We start from the raw sequence: 16672 nt of genomic DNA on the forward strand, positions 1-16672 counted from the left end.
TCACTTTTACATCTTTGCAAAGTTTCCTTATAAATATATTAAGCTAACTCTCTGACAGACCATCTATCCCATTTCTGATGTGGGGAATATTGTCAACTACTGGTTCCGTATAGATCAGGTGATCAGTGGAGATAATGGATTTCATTACTATAAAATTCAATGTGGTTCCAGCCACGCATAGCTGCACAGACACTACATATTCAAAGATAATTTACTGAAGCTTGTTCACAGAACTAAGCTTTCCCTTGATCTCTCCCCCTCCCCTAAACCCACCCCCCACACACAAAAGGATCTGGAAGTAATATCACAAATGCTCTCCAGGATTTAAATAACAGTATTTTAAAAACACCTAACACCACAATAGGGAATTTGCTGGCATGACGCGAACAATACGTTTACTCCAGATGCTGTACTCAAACTGTATGGGCCCATTGAAAAAATAGATATATCCTGTAAGAAAAAGACCAAAAAGAAAATTTCAGAGTTTGAAAATAATGAAGCTTTACGCTAGCGAACATTAAAAGCCCAATCTGTTTTTTTCTGACGTTCCAACGTGTATCTTTATAAACACCACTAAGTCTTCCATAATTGCTTATATTAAATTAATTGTTGTCTTGCCATGAGTTCCAGTTTTGATGCTTGAATTACTGATATTGGTTATTTGTTGTAAGTTAGAGATAATCTCCCTGTCCATAACTGAAGCAAAAAATTATTATATAGTTATGAGGTTATTGCTTTTCATATATAAATTACTCCCCACCCCACCCCAGATTTTAACTATGGCAATACTCTTTGCATTTTATCACCTTTAAGAGCATGCTTAAGATTTGGCATCTTTTATTCATAGAATCAGCAGTTACTAAGTAAAATTCTCATTTATTTCTAAGCATATTAATTCTTATTTGCTGTCTGTGTAAGTAGTCACATAGGAATGAGTAATTCCTTAACTGCCGGACATTTATTAGCACATGGAAGTTCTGTATAAAAATCCTTTAGAAGGAAATGATTTTGACAGGCTACAGATGCCCTCCATTAATTAAGGTCAAAGCAAGGGAACTCGTTACCATTTTTCTCATAGACAGCATCTACTTTATCACCAATTCCTGGGAATTCCTCTTCTATGAGTCTGGGGTAGTCTGTATCCAACATGCGGTTGGCATCATCATAGCTATTTAATAAGAAAAAGAAACTCAAGTAGGTTATGGGTAAATTATCTTAGAAATAATACAGTGGATATAAAGGCAATTTTCAAAATTGACAGAAGTTTCAAAACTTTAAGTCCACTAAGAACATCTGGTAGCTTTTTAAAATTAGGAATTATAATACTGAGCATAAAGTGGATATCTTGTGCGTATTTTGACTTGCTTAAAGGCCCTCTTTGTGAAGACAGTTATAAGCGAATGTCCATTTCAAAATGTGTATATCTGTTATAAAAGCGTGTCATTAGGAAAGTATTCTTAGAGTGAAATAAACATATGTTTATGCATTGAGCAATTATCTATTGATCTCTCACTATGTGTAAGACAACTTGCTAAGTGCAATTATGAATACAAAGCTATTTAAGGTTTAATTTCTATACTAAAAATTATAGGGGCATATGGTGGTTCTAAAGCTGAGAATGGGAGCATAGCTTCCCCTCCCATAACTCTATATTCCATACTCCTCCTCCCCTGCACATAGTCCACCCTAGCCAACCAAACACATTCTGAAATTAACCTGGGAGCACAGCCTCCCGTGATGTCCTATTCCTACTGTTACCAGTGAGAGTTCTTTGTACGCTTGAGGTATGTTCTGACAGGTAAAAGGCAAGAACCACTGAACCATCAGGAAACCCAAGACACACACACAAAACTGCAGCACTGGGCATCAGAAGCCAGGCATCAAGAGAGAGTAAACAGGAGATGTCATGGGCGTCACATGAGATGGGAGGTAACCTTTGAATGGGGTGATCAAGAAAGACTCTGTAGATGAAACAGTATTTCAAGTTAACTTTAAACAATGGGTAGAATTTTCAGAAAGGTGAAACACAGGGAAGGACCTCCAGAAAGGAAATTACACAAGGAAAGATCTGGGGGAGAGAAAAGTACAATGCATTTGAGACATGGTAAGCCATCCGTCTTGGCTGAACCATAGACCTCATTTAGGGTAAAGGGACTAGAACACGAAATAAAGAAATCAAAAGGTAAAGATGGTGTATAAAGGAATGCATGTGTGTGTATACATGCATGTGTATAGAGAAAGTAAAACTACCATTTTTAAAATGTCAAGTATTGAGCACCTATGAGATAATCATCCCCAAATACAGACATGGATCTGGGCTCATAAATATGGCCAATGTCAATGCTGCCTTAAACTCTACACGTGTTTTAGATATCCCAGCCCCATGTATTCTTCAAAAAGGGCCAGCTTTACAAACTATAAGCCTAGCAGCTTGCTGGTCAACCTCTCCAATGGCTCAACAGACTCTCTAGAAATTGTTGCCTTCTCTTGCTCAGTCTTCTCCTGTACCGATCTTGCGTCCTCTCTGGCCACAGAAGATGGCGCTACATGTAAGTTAGGAGAAGATGAGAAGAAAGTGAATCCAGGAGAAAGATTACAGAGAATGAAAATGTCAAAATAAGAGCGATGGTTTTGCCATGGCTGAAGTACCACAAATGGCTAAGAAAGAAAAAAAGTGGCCCAGGAGAGGTGAGAATTACATCTGATTTTCAAGAGGGCTTTTCAGAGGCTTAAATACCTGTCTTAGGGGCTGCAGGAGCTGACATGGAACAGGAGTGAATGACTGGTTGGACATTTAAAATAACACGAGATAATAATTTTAAGCAGCAAGAGATGTTCAAGGCTCACTCTGCCTCTATGACGCAAGATGGTGGGTAAATACAGCTGCCATACCTCCAGACTTGGTTTCCTGAGAAGAAGAGAGTCTTCCCTGTGTCCTCGAAGTGAACGGCTGCGCTTATCTTTTTAACCTCTTTTGGAAATCCCAGTTCCGATATTTTTTGGGGATAACCTTCCAGAATGTCATAACCATTAAGAGCCCAAAATTTCCTGCCTAGAATAAGTGAAAGAATCGTTTTATTACCCAAGGGAATCTGTTAGGACTCACAGGTACAAACATTTACTTTAACCAGAAAGACTCATTTTACACATTTATAAAAAAAACTAGTTCAATGTTTGGAGTCACCATGTTTATGAAACACAAAACTATGATCATCCTTCAAACAAAAACTAGGATTTAAGATCCTGATTTCTGAATTGTAAGTATAGCCAACCAAATATCATAATCAGTTTAGCAATTTATTACTTATGAATATTAAATTTGGAGCTGGATGGAAAATGCAGTAAGGTTTCTACATAAATATAAGCAGCATAGTAGGAACAGGAAATCAGACTGAAAACTCAAATTTTATACCAGGTAGAAACTTGTTATTTCCTCCTCTAAAAGGTAACTTCATTATAGGGTTAATTATAAAAGTCAAACAAAATAAAAACAGCATCAGTAGAATGCCATGCAGCCATTATAAATGATGATCATGAAGCTGGAATAGCAATTTGGAAATTTTTCCATGATTTTATGTCAAGGGAACAAGAAAAATATTAAAATGTATATACACCATGAATATAAATATTTAAAAATATGTATTACATATGATAATGACTAGAAAAGAAAGTGAGAAAATAAAATAAATTGACTTTTCAGAACTATGGATTAATTTTTTCAATTTTTCAAAATGAACATTGGTATAACATCTGCTTAGTAATTGATTCTCAAGAAGAAATAAGAGAAGAAACTGACATGATTACTATGAAACAGAGAGGATATGATTTATCATGTAGACTTCTTAGTGTCAAACTTGGGGACACTTGGTAAAAAGTTTTCAGGTCCTTTCTGGCTTCCATTTTCTTATACTCGCTTCTTAATTTAGATGCATTTTTGACAATGACCAGTTTAAGCAGCTGTTGAGTGTCAAGTTCATCATCGCCTTCTCTGGACACATGGGAGGTCTCGCTGGTGGAAAGCTTACCTCTGAAGATGAAGATAAGGTCGCGAGATGGGTGCTCATAGGCAGCATCAATACGGTTGGGAAGTTCTGGCCAAAACGATTTTGTTAAAAACAGTTCCACGTCCACCTGCTGAGGATGCAGGCGCCAGAAGAATCTAACCCGAAAGCAAAAATGCAGAGTTGGCCATCGTTTTTTTCAAGCGCAATATTTCTATCCTGCTAGCCACCCACCTCCACATCAACACAGGTACGTTAGACAGACATGGCCATTCCCCAACCACTTCCCTTGAGGGGTTAGCTAAACGAGCTGTTGCTATCCTAACTCTAGTGTAACGTGTTGAGGTCTAAAATCTCACAGAGCCTTTGTGAAGGGCTGCAAGTCCTTTCTGGGCTGGAACTACGCTTTGTTCAATGTTGCATATCTTGCAAGTGGCAAACAAACATGCCGGGCACTGTGCTGGGCTCTGGAAAGAAGACATGAACTATGCTTCCAAGATCTCATGCCCTGGGGAAACTGACACATGAGAAAAAAAAAAACAAAACCCAGATCACACTGTAATTAGAGCCAGAATAGACGAGGTGGGAATGCCATTGGATCACAGATGAAGGAGCAATGAATAGGTTAACGAATAAATGAACAGATACGCATATTAGAACAATATCAAAATTAAAAATTAGCATTTCACTTTTCACCCCTTACAGGTTTAGGTTGTAAAGTGTTTCCTCTCTCAAATTCCCGCATATGTTACCAGAACCAAAGTCTTTCCATTTCCAAAGAAATTCATGTGGAATTATGAGTAATAGCTTACTAATATGGTAATTAATTTCAATACATGTGTGTTTTTTAAATAAATAAATTGGATTTGTTGCTTCCTTTAACTATCTTTCTAAGAAAAACGACCACCAAAGATGTAAGGAGAAGCTGTACAATGCCAAGGTTATCCGATGAAAAGTGAGCTGCTTATCCATCAGTTACTTATTTCACCTGAAATATGCAAACTGCCCAAAGGCCTATAATTTTCACCTTTCTCTGGAAGTTTGAGCAGGTGATTTGGCAATTGGCAGGCACAGCTTCACAGATGTTTATGACATGCAGAGTTTATAGTCATACCAAGAGTACCTGTCTTTGAAGATCATTGTTTCTCCTCGGAGGCTGGTGATGGCATCGAGGGATAAGGAAGGGTCACACTTGTCTGGCGTTTTGGGGTGTTTAGGGTTGGGGTCGTCGTCTCCTGGACCTGCAGTCATGGAATAAATGAAGGCAGTCACTGAGGACGACCCCACTGCTGACTGATCCTGCCAATGGAAAGCAGGACAGGCTCCCTCCAGGGAGGCAGTTCAGTCCTGCGGCTCCTACACATACTGCTCCAAATACCATGTCATCCTTCCTTCCTCCAGGGTTGCGGGGACTTGCCTGCGGGACTTCCCCTTCTGCTTTCACCCTCAAGACCCTTGACACTCATCTCAACAACAAGTTTACTTTCTTGAGGTTGGCGATAGAAATGGACGGGGTTGGGGGCGGGAAAGACTTTGAGGAAACTTCTCCCATGTTTGCACAACCCACTGACAGATTTCTCTTAAGAAACACTTTCCACTCAAAGCCACTTCTGGAGCCCTTCCTCGGGCTCGTCCTCTTGCCTGTTTTGACAGCTGTCCACATCCCCTCCTGCTGCTTGCCCACTTTACCGCAGCACAGCTGCGTCTCAGTGGAAAGCCACGCCTTGGACCACTCGGATAGGACTTGCCTCATGTTTGGAACTTTTCCACCAGCTCCCAAGAGTGCAAAAGGGAGGCAGTGTATAAAATAATTCTAACCTTTTTCTCTACCTCCTTCTTCTTACTCTATCATCAAATCCGTCGATTACAATATCGTAGGACCATTAAGAACTGCGAGATTCTTGCCTGGGCCTACACGCACTGCTGTAGTAGATTGAAATCCAGAAGGAGAAATAATAGGTTGTGGTGGCATGAGCCAGTTTTCGGAGCTCTGTGGTCTAGAAGTGTTTACACTGATGACTGTGTACTGTGGCTTTCATTCTATTTATGGCAGGTAATCTTGCTTGTTTGGGTTGAGGCTTAATTATTTTGTAAATATTATTGAAAATTTGGAAGGAAAAAAAGAAGACATTCTTACTGTAGAGAAGTCACTGTAGATGATGGTTGAACACTACACAGGGCACTTGAATGGCTTCTACTGTGGCAAACTGGAGTCGTTGAAAGAACACCCAGAATTTATCAAAGTGGGTTAAAAATCTCGCTTTCACCCTCTGAAAGCTGTGTGGAAGCTATCCCCAAGGCTGGGTTACTATCCAGTTGGGTTTCACCCAGCTGTATTACTGTTGAGACACTATTTAAACTCTTCAGGCTTAGTTTCTTCATTGGCTAAATGGAGAATAAAATATTTCCCTTTCCTATGTCAGGGGTATTGTTAGGGTATCAGATGCACCTTGCAATGCATGAAAGACAAAAATGAGGAGTTACACTCTGCAAACACTTTGGAGAATGGACTATTTTCTACCTGAACAGGTAGCCTGATCTGGAAAGGAAAAAATGGGCATGTTTCCCCAGGTTCTAATAACAAAACCAGGACAGCAATATTGGTGATGGCAAATTCACTAATCTCTTAGAAATTAAATATATGTATCTGTTCTGCTTTTAGCTGATACGTTCATAGTTACCATAGAGAGACTGGATCCCTTGTACGTCGTCGTCAGGAAGCATAAAGTGGCTTTTGCCCGTGTAGGTGTAGATGGGGAACATGAGTGCTCCTGGGTCCTTGGAGTGGTCAAGACCTAAGGAATGGCCGAACTCATGCGCAGCAACAAGAAACAAGTTGTAGCCTGTAAGAAAACAAAGAAAAATACCATACGCTATTGCTTACATGTAGAATATTTTTTAAAAGGACACAAATGAATTTATCTACAAAACAGAAACAGACTCACAGACATAGAAAGCAAGCTTGTGGTTACCAAGGGGTAAAGAGGGTGGGAAGGGATAAACTGGGAATCTGAAATTTGCACCTCTTAGGGAGTGATGGAAATCTTAGCTATCTGGATTGTGATGTGGTTTCACTGACGTATACATCTATCAAAATTCATCAGATTATACACCTGAAATATGCGTAGTTTACTGTACAGGAATCATACCACAACAAAGGTGTTTTAAAAAAAGAGAATATATCAAAAAAAAGAAACTGAGAAAAAATATCCTCCAATGACCAATTAACAGGATAAATGCTATTTTCCTCATTTACTGGGCGGGTCACCACTTCTTTCTGGGATATTTTACTCACCTTTTAAAATTAATATTCAGTTCCTTAAAGGAAGATTCAAAACACTGGTTTAATCATGATAAATAATTCAGTGCTCTCTCTGATTACAGTTGTCTACAAAATTAGAATGTCAACAGATTGATCAGTAATCAATACGGACCTCCTGGGAAGACACCAGGAATCCTCATTTGCTCTATTTTCTCAGGTCAGGTGAGGGGAGGAGACAGTGTAACCTTAAGTGAAAAGTCATGGGAGAACACATAGGGCGGTTCCTATCTAGGATGCGGCTTAGAACATCCTCTAAACAGGAGGCAGCATCCACAGGTATGATGACCTGGTAGAGAGGATGCACTAAATAAGGTCTCCAGGAATCTGCCTGGGAACAAACTCCAACCAAACGATCCTTTCCAGAATATCTCTAGACTCTAGAGTTTAAGGAAAGAGAAACTCAACACGGTTGGCCAACTTTCCTCTACTCTTGAAGACTACTGTGTCACTGTATTTACATTATTTCCTCTAGGCATTTTTTTCCACCAATTTTTGAGCTTCCTAATACTGGTATTTTAAATTGGAAAAAAAATAATAAGAGATTAAAAGAAAAAGAGCACATGAAAGCTGGAGCCAGTGGTTTCAATTTGACCTTAAATAACCTTTGCTATCATAGCCTCTGTATAAAGAAAATATATAACTAACTTAGTCAGTAGTGCAGATGATAAGAGTGATCAAAGTTCACAATAATCTGAATGACAAAAAATTCTTCATTGGAACAACTAGCAATGGATTCTTGGCCTTCAGCTGAAAAGTTAATCCTGATTTGTGGATGTCTTCATTCATTTCAGTTTCATATTGCAAACCCAGAACTGATTCAGGAATCAAAGACTGAGGCTTACCGTGACTCTGACTTAACAACACTAGGTGCTATTGTTTCTTCCTAAAGTCATTCTTACCTGTGAAATAGTCAGAACTTAAATACGTAAATTCTCACCTTTCCCTCCAAAGTTTGGAAGCATAGGCATTAAGACATTGCTCATTCAAGGCTCAGTTTTACTTTTCAGAAAAATTATTTGTATTTAAGTCAATAACTAAAAATTAGCTGTTTATGAAACTACCTCTAATTGTCACAACTAGGCCTTCATGTCGCTCCAGAGTTAAGTCCTGGGTGGGACAATCTGGCTTTTCTGCCTAAATTAACATTCCCAGTTCTTTTCAGCCTTGAAGATTCAACTACTGACTGAATTCGTTCAACAGTCAGTTTCATTTTGCTCTTATACATGCAATTTCATCTGGTCTGTCTCGTGTTTTTTGAAGTAAGACACTATCCTGCTTTGTTTGAATGGTATTTATAAAATCAGTGGTAGAGACAAAACAAGTGACTCGTGCAACAGAGAACTGATACTTGACTGGACTTGTGCGTTGATATTCCTACAAAGGAACAAAAGACTATTTCAACTCACATCCGCCTCACTTACGATCTACGTATTTAGCCCTAATAGTTTTTAGGTATACATTTGTAGTAAACTGTACTTCAACACGCCGTAACAACACCTTGGTTGACGAAAGCACTGTGATCCTGTTTCTAAGTTAGCCAGTATCCCTCAAGCCACCACACCCAGTAGATTTTGCTCATTTTTAATGCTACATATTGGTTTGTAGAAATGTCACTTGTGGAGACTAGTCAGTAGAAGATTATCATACTTATTAGACTTTTGGGGGGAATATAATCAAATACCAAATGTAACTTATCGTAAGCTTAACTTATCAATGGGTTCATGGTCTAATTGAATCCAATAATCATGAATGATATCTTTATAAGAAATATTACCTTTGGAACTACTTGTCCAGAATTCATCATCATCAAAATGGGCATCTCCTCCGTAATTTGGTCCCGGAGGAAAAGCATGAGCCAACAGACCAGAGGGTCCATCAAAAGGGTAGAAGTCGCCATGCTCTACACACAAAAACAAGAATTCAGAATCTAGTTAAACCCAGTAGTGCCTAGCACAGGTGCTTGGTGAGTTTCTGTTGAATTCTGTGAAAAGTAATGAATGACTAAAAGAAGGAGTAAGAGAACAAAGTCTATTAAGGAGCAGAATATAACAATGTTCAAAAATTATTCTGCATCATTACCTTTAATTCCAAAAGAGATCATGATATCAGCGGTGCCGTTGTGAATTCTGGTGAAATTCAGAGGTGTCACATCAGACCAAACTTTGAAGGCTTTTCTGAATGCCTTCTCAACTTCGGACTGGGTCAGATCAGGGGTGTAGTTCACAATTCTATTCAACAGAAAAGGTTTCAATTAAATTTTGGGAAGGTGAAAGCTAGTTTAGAATATATCTTCTAGGAATACTGCTTTTCAACTCAAAATGCAACGGTTTCTCTGCAAGTTCTACTGGAGGTCCATTGTTTCAAAGAACTTTTTCATTAGGAAACCATACAAAGACTAAAAAAAGGATTCAATCAGATGTTTGAGTATCTCCAAATATTTGACCATTTCTTATCAAATTTAAAGTATTTAGATGTTGAATGAAACTTACACTGCATGCCAGAGTGTATCACCATAGCCTAGACAAATGAAATAGCTCTAAAACAGAGTTCACAGAGTGAATAAACTCCATTTTCAGCACTGTTGTAATAAATATGCCTGACTACTACATTTGCACGGATTCTTGAAACTACTTTTACTTCTGTTTTGATTTCATGTCTAAAAGAAATACATTGAGATTTGCCATGAAAAATAATGCTGGGTTAACGTAACAGTAATAGATGTTACGAGATTGTCTCATCAACTGTATTAACGTTATTCCTGGACATACTTAACTTCCAGTTTAATATTTAAGGCCTCCCTAAAACAATGGGACCTTGCATGTTCTGGCATCTCTAGCTGGTGCTGAAAATTAGACATTGGATAGTATTAAAAAAAAAAAAAAACTAACAAATATTAAAGAAAGACAGCCTGTGATTTACCTGTAGGTCAAGTTCATCTTGGACCACTTGAGAGTTCGCGGAAAAACATTGTATTCACCCACATCGGGGACCCCACATCTTGGTTTTTTCATGATGTCTAAAGTGTTATCATCGAGTTTGCCAGTCACCTCTAAGCCGAAGAAAGACTGCATTTCTCTAAGCCTGTCAACCACGGAGCCCACTGCAGTCTTCTTCAGGATTCCGGCAGGATTCAGGGGGTAGTAGTATGATTTCAGATAGTTCTAGAAAAGAGACCGAAATGACCTGCTTTTAAGAGAAGGCATTCGTGAGATGTATGAGACCACCGGAATTGACAAAATAACACACTCTACCTCTGCGAGCTGGAAGTCTTCTTCTGACAGATCGTCATCATCACCATCACTGGGCAGGGGCAGGGACCAACACTGCATCCAAGTCAGGAGGACAAAGGCAGCCAGGACACCTGGGCGCATCTTGAACGGCTGTGCCTAGAGGCTGCTGCCTTTCCACGGACACGTACCTTTACTTTTATAAGCCTAGGACAGTGAGTCATCACTTATGGACAAGTTTCAACTTCCTAGTCACTTAAAGGTAAACATGCTTACATGGCGACTTTTTCTTTTTTTCTTCACAAGAAGTGTGGTTTGTGGTCGAATTTGAGGGAAATAGAAAATGAGGGCTTTCTCATTTCAGCGGGGTCTCAGAAACCATCTGGCAAAATAGCAGCCTCAGCATATTTATGGATGTTGTGGGAAGAAGCGGAAAGTATATTTTTCACTTCACTTGGCAAAAATTTTCTCTCCTTTGTAGGAAAGTAGCTCCTTTAACTTTTTCAGATAAGAATATTAAGATGGTACACTTTCTAGGAGAAAACCTAGTCCTGTTTCCAGAATGTCAATAACCTGGTAAGTTTTAAACTTCATTTTCTCCAGAGTAACTTAGAGAGAAATATTGTGTATGTATACCTGAGGGTCACGGAATTGGACCAGAGCCAAGCTTGGAGACTCAACACAGGATTGAGTGCTGTGGTCGGAACTTAGAAACACTGGTGGGATTTCTCAACAAACATGGAGTCCTGCCTGAATTTCATACAGGTCCCGGCAGAGGTAAAAGAATGTATTAGAATGCAGTATATTGGAATACAACACAACGGCTAACGCATATTGAGGGATTGCTGCGTGGTAGGCTTAAAAAGCTTTATCTCGTTTAACCCTTACCACAGCCATACGAAGTAGGTACAGTTAATTGGGAGGCTTATTTTTCACTCCACATGTGAATAACCTGAGACACAGAGAAGTTAAACACTTGTTTAAAGTGACACAGTTAGTAAATGGTCCTACCAGCATTTGGATCCAGGCCAGTAGACTGAAGACTTTATGTTCTAAGCCACCGTCAAGCATGACCCTCTACCCCATCCACTCTCAAAATTTTTCTCAAAAACCGAGCTGCTTGGTTCCTAGGAGTGCTCAAGAAAGGTAGGGCTCTTGGGCCATTTTCAAGTTTCTTGATTTTCATTTTTAAGTTTGAATAATAGAAGTACCTTTGGTCCAACCACTCAGGAAAAGCATCCTTGAGGGGCCTCTGGTCTGTTACTCCCTTTAGAATGTCACACATTTAATACCATGAACTCAGAATGCCATCTTTGGTCCTTTGCAGATGTCAGGAGAGCAACATGGGCCCTGATCTTCAGATTGATAGAACGATTGAAAATGCAAGTTAATTTAAGTGATTACGAGTCCGAGAGAAGCTTCGGTCAGAAACATGCTAAGACAAACAGCAGGAGCATGAATACAGATTCGGGTGAGTAGGGAAGACGTAGCCCACCATGTGGGTAAAAGTGCTACAAGCTGAACTGGCCAGTGCCTCCGAGGAGACTGGAAAATCCTGTGAAGTGCGAGCAACCCCTTGAGGGAAATTTATTATGTTTTTTTTAATCCAAAATAGAGCCAAATAGATCCTTACAACAGATTACTTCCAATGAGTTCAAGATAAAAGCTGGGCCCAGCCAGCAATGCAAAATAATCGTTTGTCTTAAGCATCTTCCATGTCCACGTGATTTTGAGATTAGGTAAAAATTATCCAAAAACCTGATTCATCTATTAAGCTTATAGGAAGTTAGTTCATCAGAAAACATTTGTTTCTTACCAATTAATTTTCACAATCTTTTAAAGTCACATTAGATGATAAAAAGGAAGTCCTTGACAATAAAATCCTTTTAAAGGAAGTTTAAAAACAAATGACATTCTCTTTCTTCAGAGAGGAAAATAAGAAAAATGAAGACTTCTACCTTTGAATTTAAACACCAAATCAATACACAAAGGAAAACAATCAGGTCTGAGTCCTGGATGTTTTTGTTCTTTCAGCATTTTCATTCATAAATAAAAAATAAGTTTCATTAATTTTTAAATGACATTTTTTCCCCGTTTGAATGTGGACAAGAAGAACCAAATGGGCTAAATAGATACTTACAGAGCTTCATAGATTTCTAGACATGTTACCACCTTAAACTTGAATTTTTTAAAACCCTTTTAGTTATTAAATCAATGAATATTGATTGAGTCTCAACTATGCAGAATATTATGTTAGTCACTATGATGATGGAACAAAGGATAACGTGGGAGCCTTTAACTTGAGGTGATTACAACATTACCTCCCTTACAAAGAAATATTTTTAATGAACAATGTAAATAAAAGTCACAGCTTTTCAACTTTAAAAATAATGCTTATTATCGAAGAGCTTTAGTGTGTCATTAGTTTCTCACTTCATTTAAGAACATAAACAATGCAAAAGAAAAAAAAGCACAGGTTAATGAGAACATGCTGTTACACGGTGTGGAATTTTCTTCGCGGAATGAGTAAAAATTCCTCCGAAGATTAAAGTAGAAATTGATTCCTTAGGGAAATAATCAGACTGCTTCCCCATTGGCTATTGTTCGTGGAGGAGAGGTTTTAGACAGTGATCAGGACGTCAGCACATGGAAGTGTGTTGGCAAACTGCTTGTCAACACGGGTCTTTATCTCAGGTTAATTGTTAAGATGAAAGCCAAGACTTCGGTGACCGCTGGCAAAGTGGTTTGTGGTTTCAAACGACACCTTTAACATAATAAGGCGGCGCTGGTATTTACAAGCTGACGAATCACTGGGAAATTTGAAAACCTGGAGAATGAGCAAACAAAACTGTGGATGAAATTAGGTACGGGTATCTACTGCTGATTCAGATACAAGCAATATGGGACTTTTTAAAACATATGTCATCATCAGTTTCTAAGCTCAAAACATCACCTGGGAAAGAACCAAAAACGTCTATGAACAACCCTTGAGTAAAGCACAGGGGTGTTCCAGATTAGAAGAAACAGGAACAATGGGCCAATTGAGTTGGGTTAAAATTATGAAAATTTTGTAAATCAAAGAATTTTTAAGATAAAAAATTTGTCTTCAGTTTAATGTTGTAAATTATCATTGTTGACAACGACACTGCTAAGGCAGTATCTTTATTTTTCTAAAAGGTAAATGACCTGACTCTGTAACTGCGTGGAGCAATGATTTTGGTAAACACTCTCTGATGGAAGCTTTGTTCTAGTTTCTGATTTTTTTCTTTCTGTGTCTCTTCTTCTTCTTCTTTTTTTTTTTTTTTTTTTTTTTTGCCCTTAACCCCATGAAATGGGCTCACATGCTCTTAAAAAAGAAAACTAAACTAAAATTTAAACACTTAATCATATTTACACCCTAGATTAAGGCGTAAGAGTGCCCTGCTTAACCTACTTATGTCAGTTAATCACTACCTAATCCACTATTTTAGACACCGAAGCTGCAAAGCAGAAGGCCAGCAATTTAGGAGGTCATCTACTTTTTAAATTTTATTTATTTTTTATTGACATATAGTCAATTTCTGGTGTACAGCATAATGTCCCAGTCATATATATATATATATATATATATATATATATATATATATATATACACACACACACATATATTCATTTCCATATTCTTTTTCATTAAAGGGTATTTCAAGATATGAATATATTTCTCTGTGTTATACAGAAGAAATTTGTTTTCTATCTATTTTATATATAGTATTTAATATTTGCAAATCTCGAACTCCCAAATTTATCCCTCCTCACCCTTCCCCAACTCTCCGGTAGCCATAAGATCGTTTACTGTGTTTGCAAGTCTGTTTCTGTTTTGTAGATGAGTTCACTTTTAACATCTGAATTGCATGCTCTTCAGAGATCTTGCATTCATACTGGGTTGATCCACAAAAGAAATAAATAGAAACTGCAAGAAAAATGAAATTCTCTCTAATTCTTACTGGAGTATGACATCTGAAAGTCAAGACAATTTCTTGGGCTTCATTCCTAGTGAATTTTAATTTTTATTGTGTTTTGCTAGAAAGGGCAGTCCTTGAATGTCCACCTCTGCCAGTTTCAACCAAATACTATAAAAGAAAAACAACCAGAAATAGAACATATATTCTAGCCCATCCCTGCCCAAATGTCTCTGAAAAGGGAAAAATCAGGATTGTTTGGCAGTGAATAATAGAAATGAAAACAAGCTAGAGAAATGGGGCCTGAGTGGTTTTAACAACAGCAATTTCAGTGTCTTTTAAAATCCCTAATATTTAAACAATGAAACAAAAAGTCTATTTTTAAAACAGCCTAACCTCACCTTCTTACCTTAATTCACTGAAATAGTTGTTATCTATTTTTAAACAATAGACTTTCTGATTTAGAAAGTAATATACAAAAAAGTAATAAATTTTTTGCATAATGGCTGGAAAATAGAGAGAAAACTAGAAGAAAAAAATTAGTGTGATACCTCAAGATTTTTTAGATAACCCCTTATATATAAATATATCCATTTTAATACAAAATTTAATTTAAAATATAAAATTTTAATATAAAATTTATGTATGTAGATGATAGTCAATCTTAAATGTTTTTAAAAACAGTACTTTCTAGAATAGAAAAACTTGCCAGGTTATTGGTACATTGCATCTATTTTATTTCAAATTCTAGGAAAGCCATCTTTAATAAATTTGGGGTAGCCATCTCCCATTATCTGCCTTTCTTCACTGAAGCTATCATAAAATTGAGGATGAACTCAAAATTGCACAAAATGTATCTTAATCATGCTATGCATTAAAGAGGTTAATATTTAAATTTTTTCTGTATGCTCTAGTTGGCTAATTTCAGAAAATTATAGACAGGAATTCACTGCAACCATGAACTGCCAGCAAAGGCTACTCTCTCAACCTGGCTGCTAGGATGGATTTCATGCCTTCAGTACTTGTCTGCAGTGAGAAAGGCGGTTGTCCCAGTGTTGGGGTCATTGACAGCAGCATCGATGTCTTGGGTGTCTCCTGGGAATCCAAGCTCAGTGATTCCCTTGAGATCTCCACGCAGCACTATTAATAACAATGAGTCAAAGAAAGACCTTATTTTTGGTTGAAAAGTTATGACCAAACAACTAAGACATGTCTAAGACAAGGAACATAATAAACTGATATCTAGATGACATAGAAATCCTTCTGAGTTATGGACTACAGGATGGGTGCTTGTTTGTTTTACCTGTCCAGTGATGTAGTCCTTAACGAAGTCTGTGGAGCCCACGTAGAGATGGAGAGCACGGGCCTCGGAATCAGTTACACCAGCCAAAGCCCAACTCTGCCATTTATTAGCTCTCTGACGTCGGGCGATTAGTTTAATCTCACTAGTACAGCATTGACCAAAACACCTCCAAATCCGGTCCTCATGAAGCTAACACTCTAGCATGGAGAGAGAGAAAGAAGAGGAGGAAAATAGAGCAAGAAAAAGGAATAGGGAGTCGAGGGATCAGGGAGGAGTGTTGTAATTTGTATGTTGTGGCCAGGGAGGGCTCACTGAGGAAAGTGACATTTGAGTAAAGACCCGAGGCAGGTGAAGGCATGAGCCATAGTGCTGTCTGGGGGAAGAACGCAGCAGAGAGAAGAGCAAATGCAGCACCCTGGGGTAAGAAGGTGCTGGTATATCTGATGAAAGCAGCAAAGGAGACCAGTGTGGCTGGAGCAGAGCGAGGAGAAAAGTTAATCTATTGACTGTACTTCAATAAAAAAAAGAACGCAATTTTTTTAAAAAGTTACCTAATCTTAACTATATAAACGGAATCATCACAGTACCTATGTTATTGGTTATATGAGGCTCAAAGAGCGTTTGTAACAGTGCTGGGCACGTAGGAAGCACCTGATATGTTTCCGTAATTCACAGTAACTAACCGACAGAGCATCCAGCAAAACCATCGTGCAGGCACGCTGGTAAGCACAGGGACACTGCGTGAACGGCACTGACGAGGATTCGGAGGCATTAGGAGGAGAAAGTAGACACTGCAAAGAAGGCAGGTTGGCTGGTTACAAATGTTATTAAGAATATAAAGCGTTATATAACTAAAAAGTTATAAAGAATATAAGAATTCT

The 16672-nt window shown here is 38.2% G+C and overlaps 1 protein-coding gene across 1 annotated transcript; it reads right to left on the reverse strand.

Annotated features, from left to right (window-relative positions):
* Positions 1–256: 256 nt before the first annotated feature.
* MMP13 (matrix metallopeptidase 13) lies at positions 257–10707 on the reverse strand. The gene is made up of 10 exons (XM_010953186.3): positions 10575–10707; positions 10243–10484; positions 9403–9551; positions 9098–9223; positions 6683–6844; positions 5125–5242; positions 4026–4159; positions 2893–3052; positions 1065–1168; positions 257–450 (listed from the first exon to the last, which is right to left on the reverse strand). The coding sequence occupies exons 1-10, from the start codon at positions 10692–10694 to the stop codon at positions 350–352; spliced, it is 1416 nt and encodes a 471-aa protein (XP_010951488.1). The 5' UTR covers positions 10695–10707; the 3' UTR covers positions 257–349.
* Positions 10708–16672: the final 5965 nt, after the last annotated feature.

The sequence above is a fragment of the Camelus bactrianus genome, chromosome 10, assembly GCF_048773025.1.
Source record: "Camelus bactrianus isolate YW-2024 breed Bactrian camel chromosome 10, ASM4877302v1, whole genome shotgun sequence".
In the NCBI taxonomy this organism is placed as follows: Eukaryota; Metazoa; Chordata; class Mammalia; order Artiodactyla; family Camelidae; genus Camelus; species Camelus bactrianus.

What these genes read in the sequence shown, in the direction of transcription:
- MMP13 (XM_010953186.3), bottom strand. Translation starts at nt 10,694, where the DNA reads ATGCGCCCAGGTGTCCTGGCTGCCTTTGTCCTCCTGACTTGGATGCAG. An exon ending in CTGGACAAGTAGTTCCAAAG is followed by an intron (nt 6,845 to 9,097) that starts GTAATATTTCTT and finishes GTTTTCTTACAG; the next exon opens with GCTACAACTTGTTTCTTGTT. An exon ending in TGCTGTCTATGAGAAAAATG is followed by an intron (nt 451 to 1,064) that starts GTAACGAGTTCC and finishes TTTTTCTTACAG; the next exon opens with GATATATCTATTTTTTCAAT.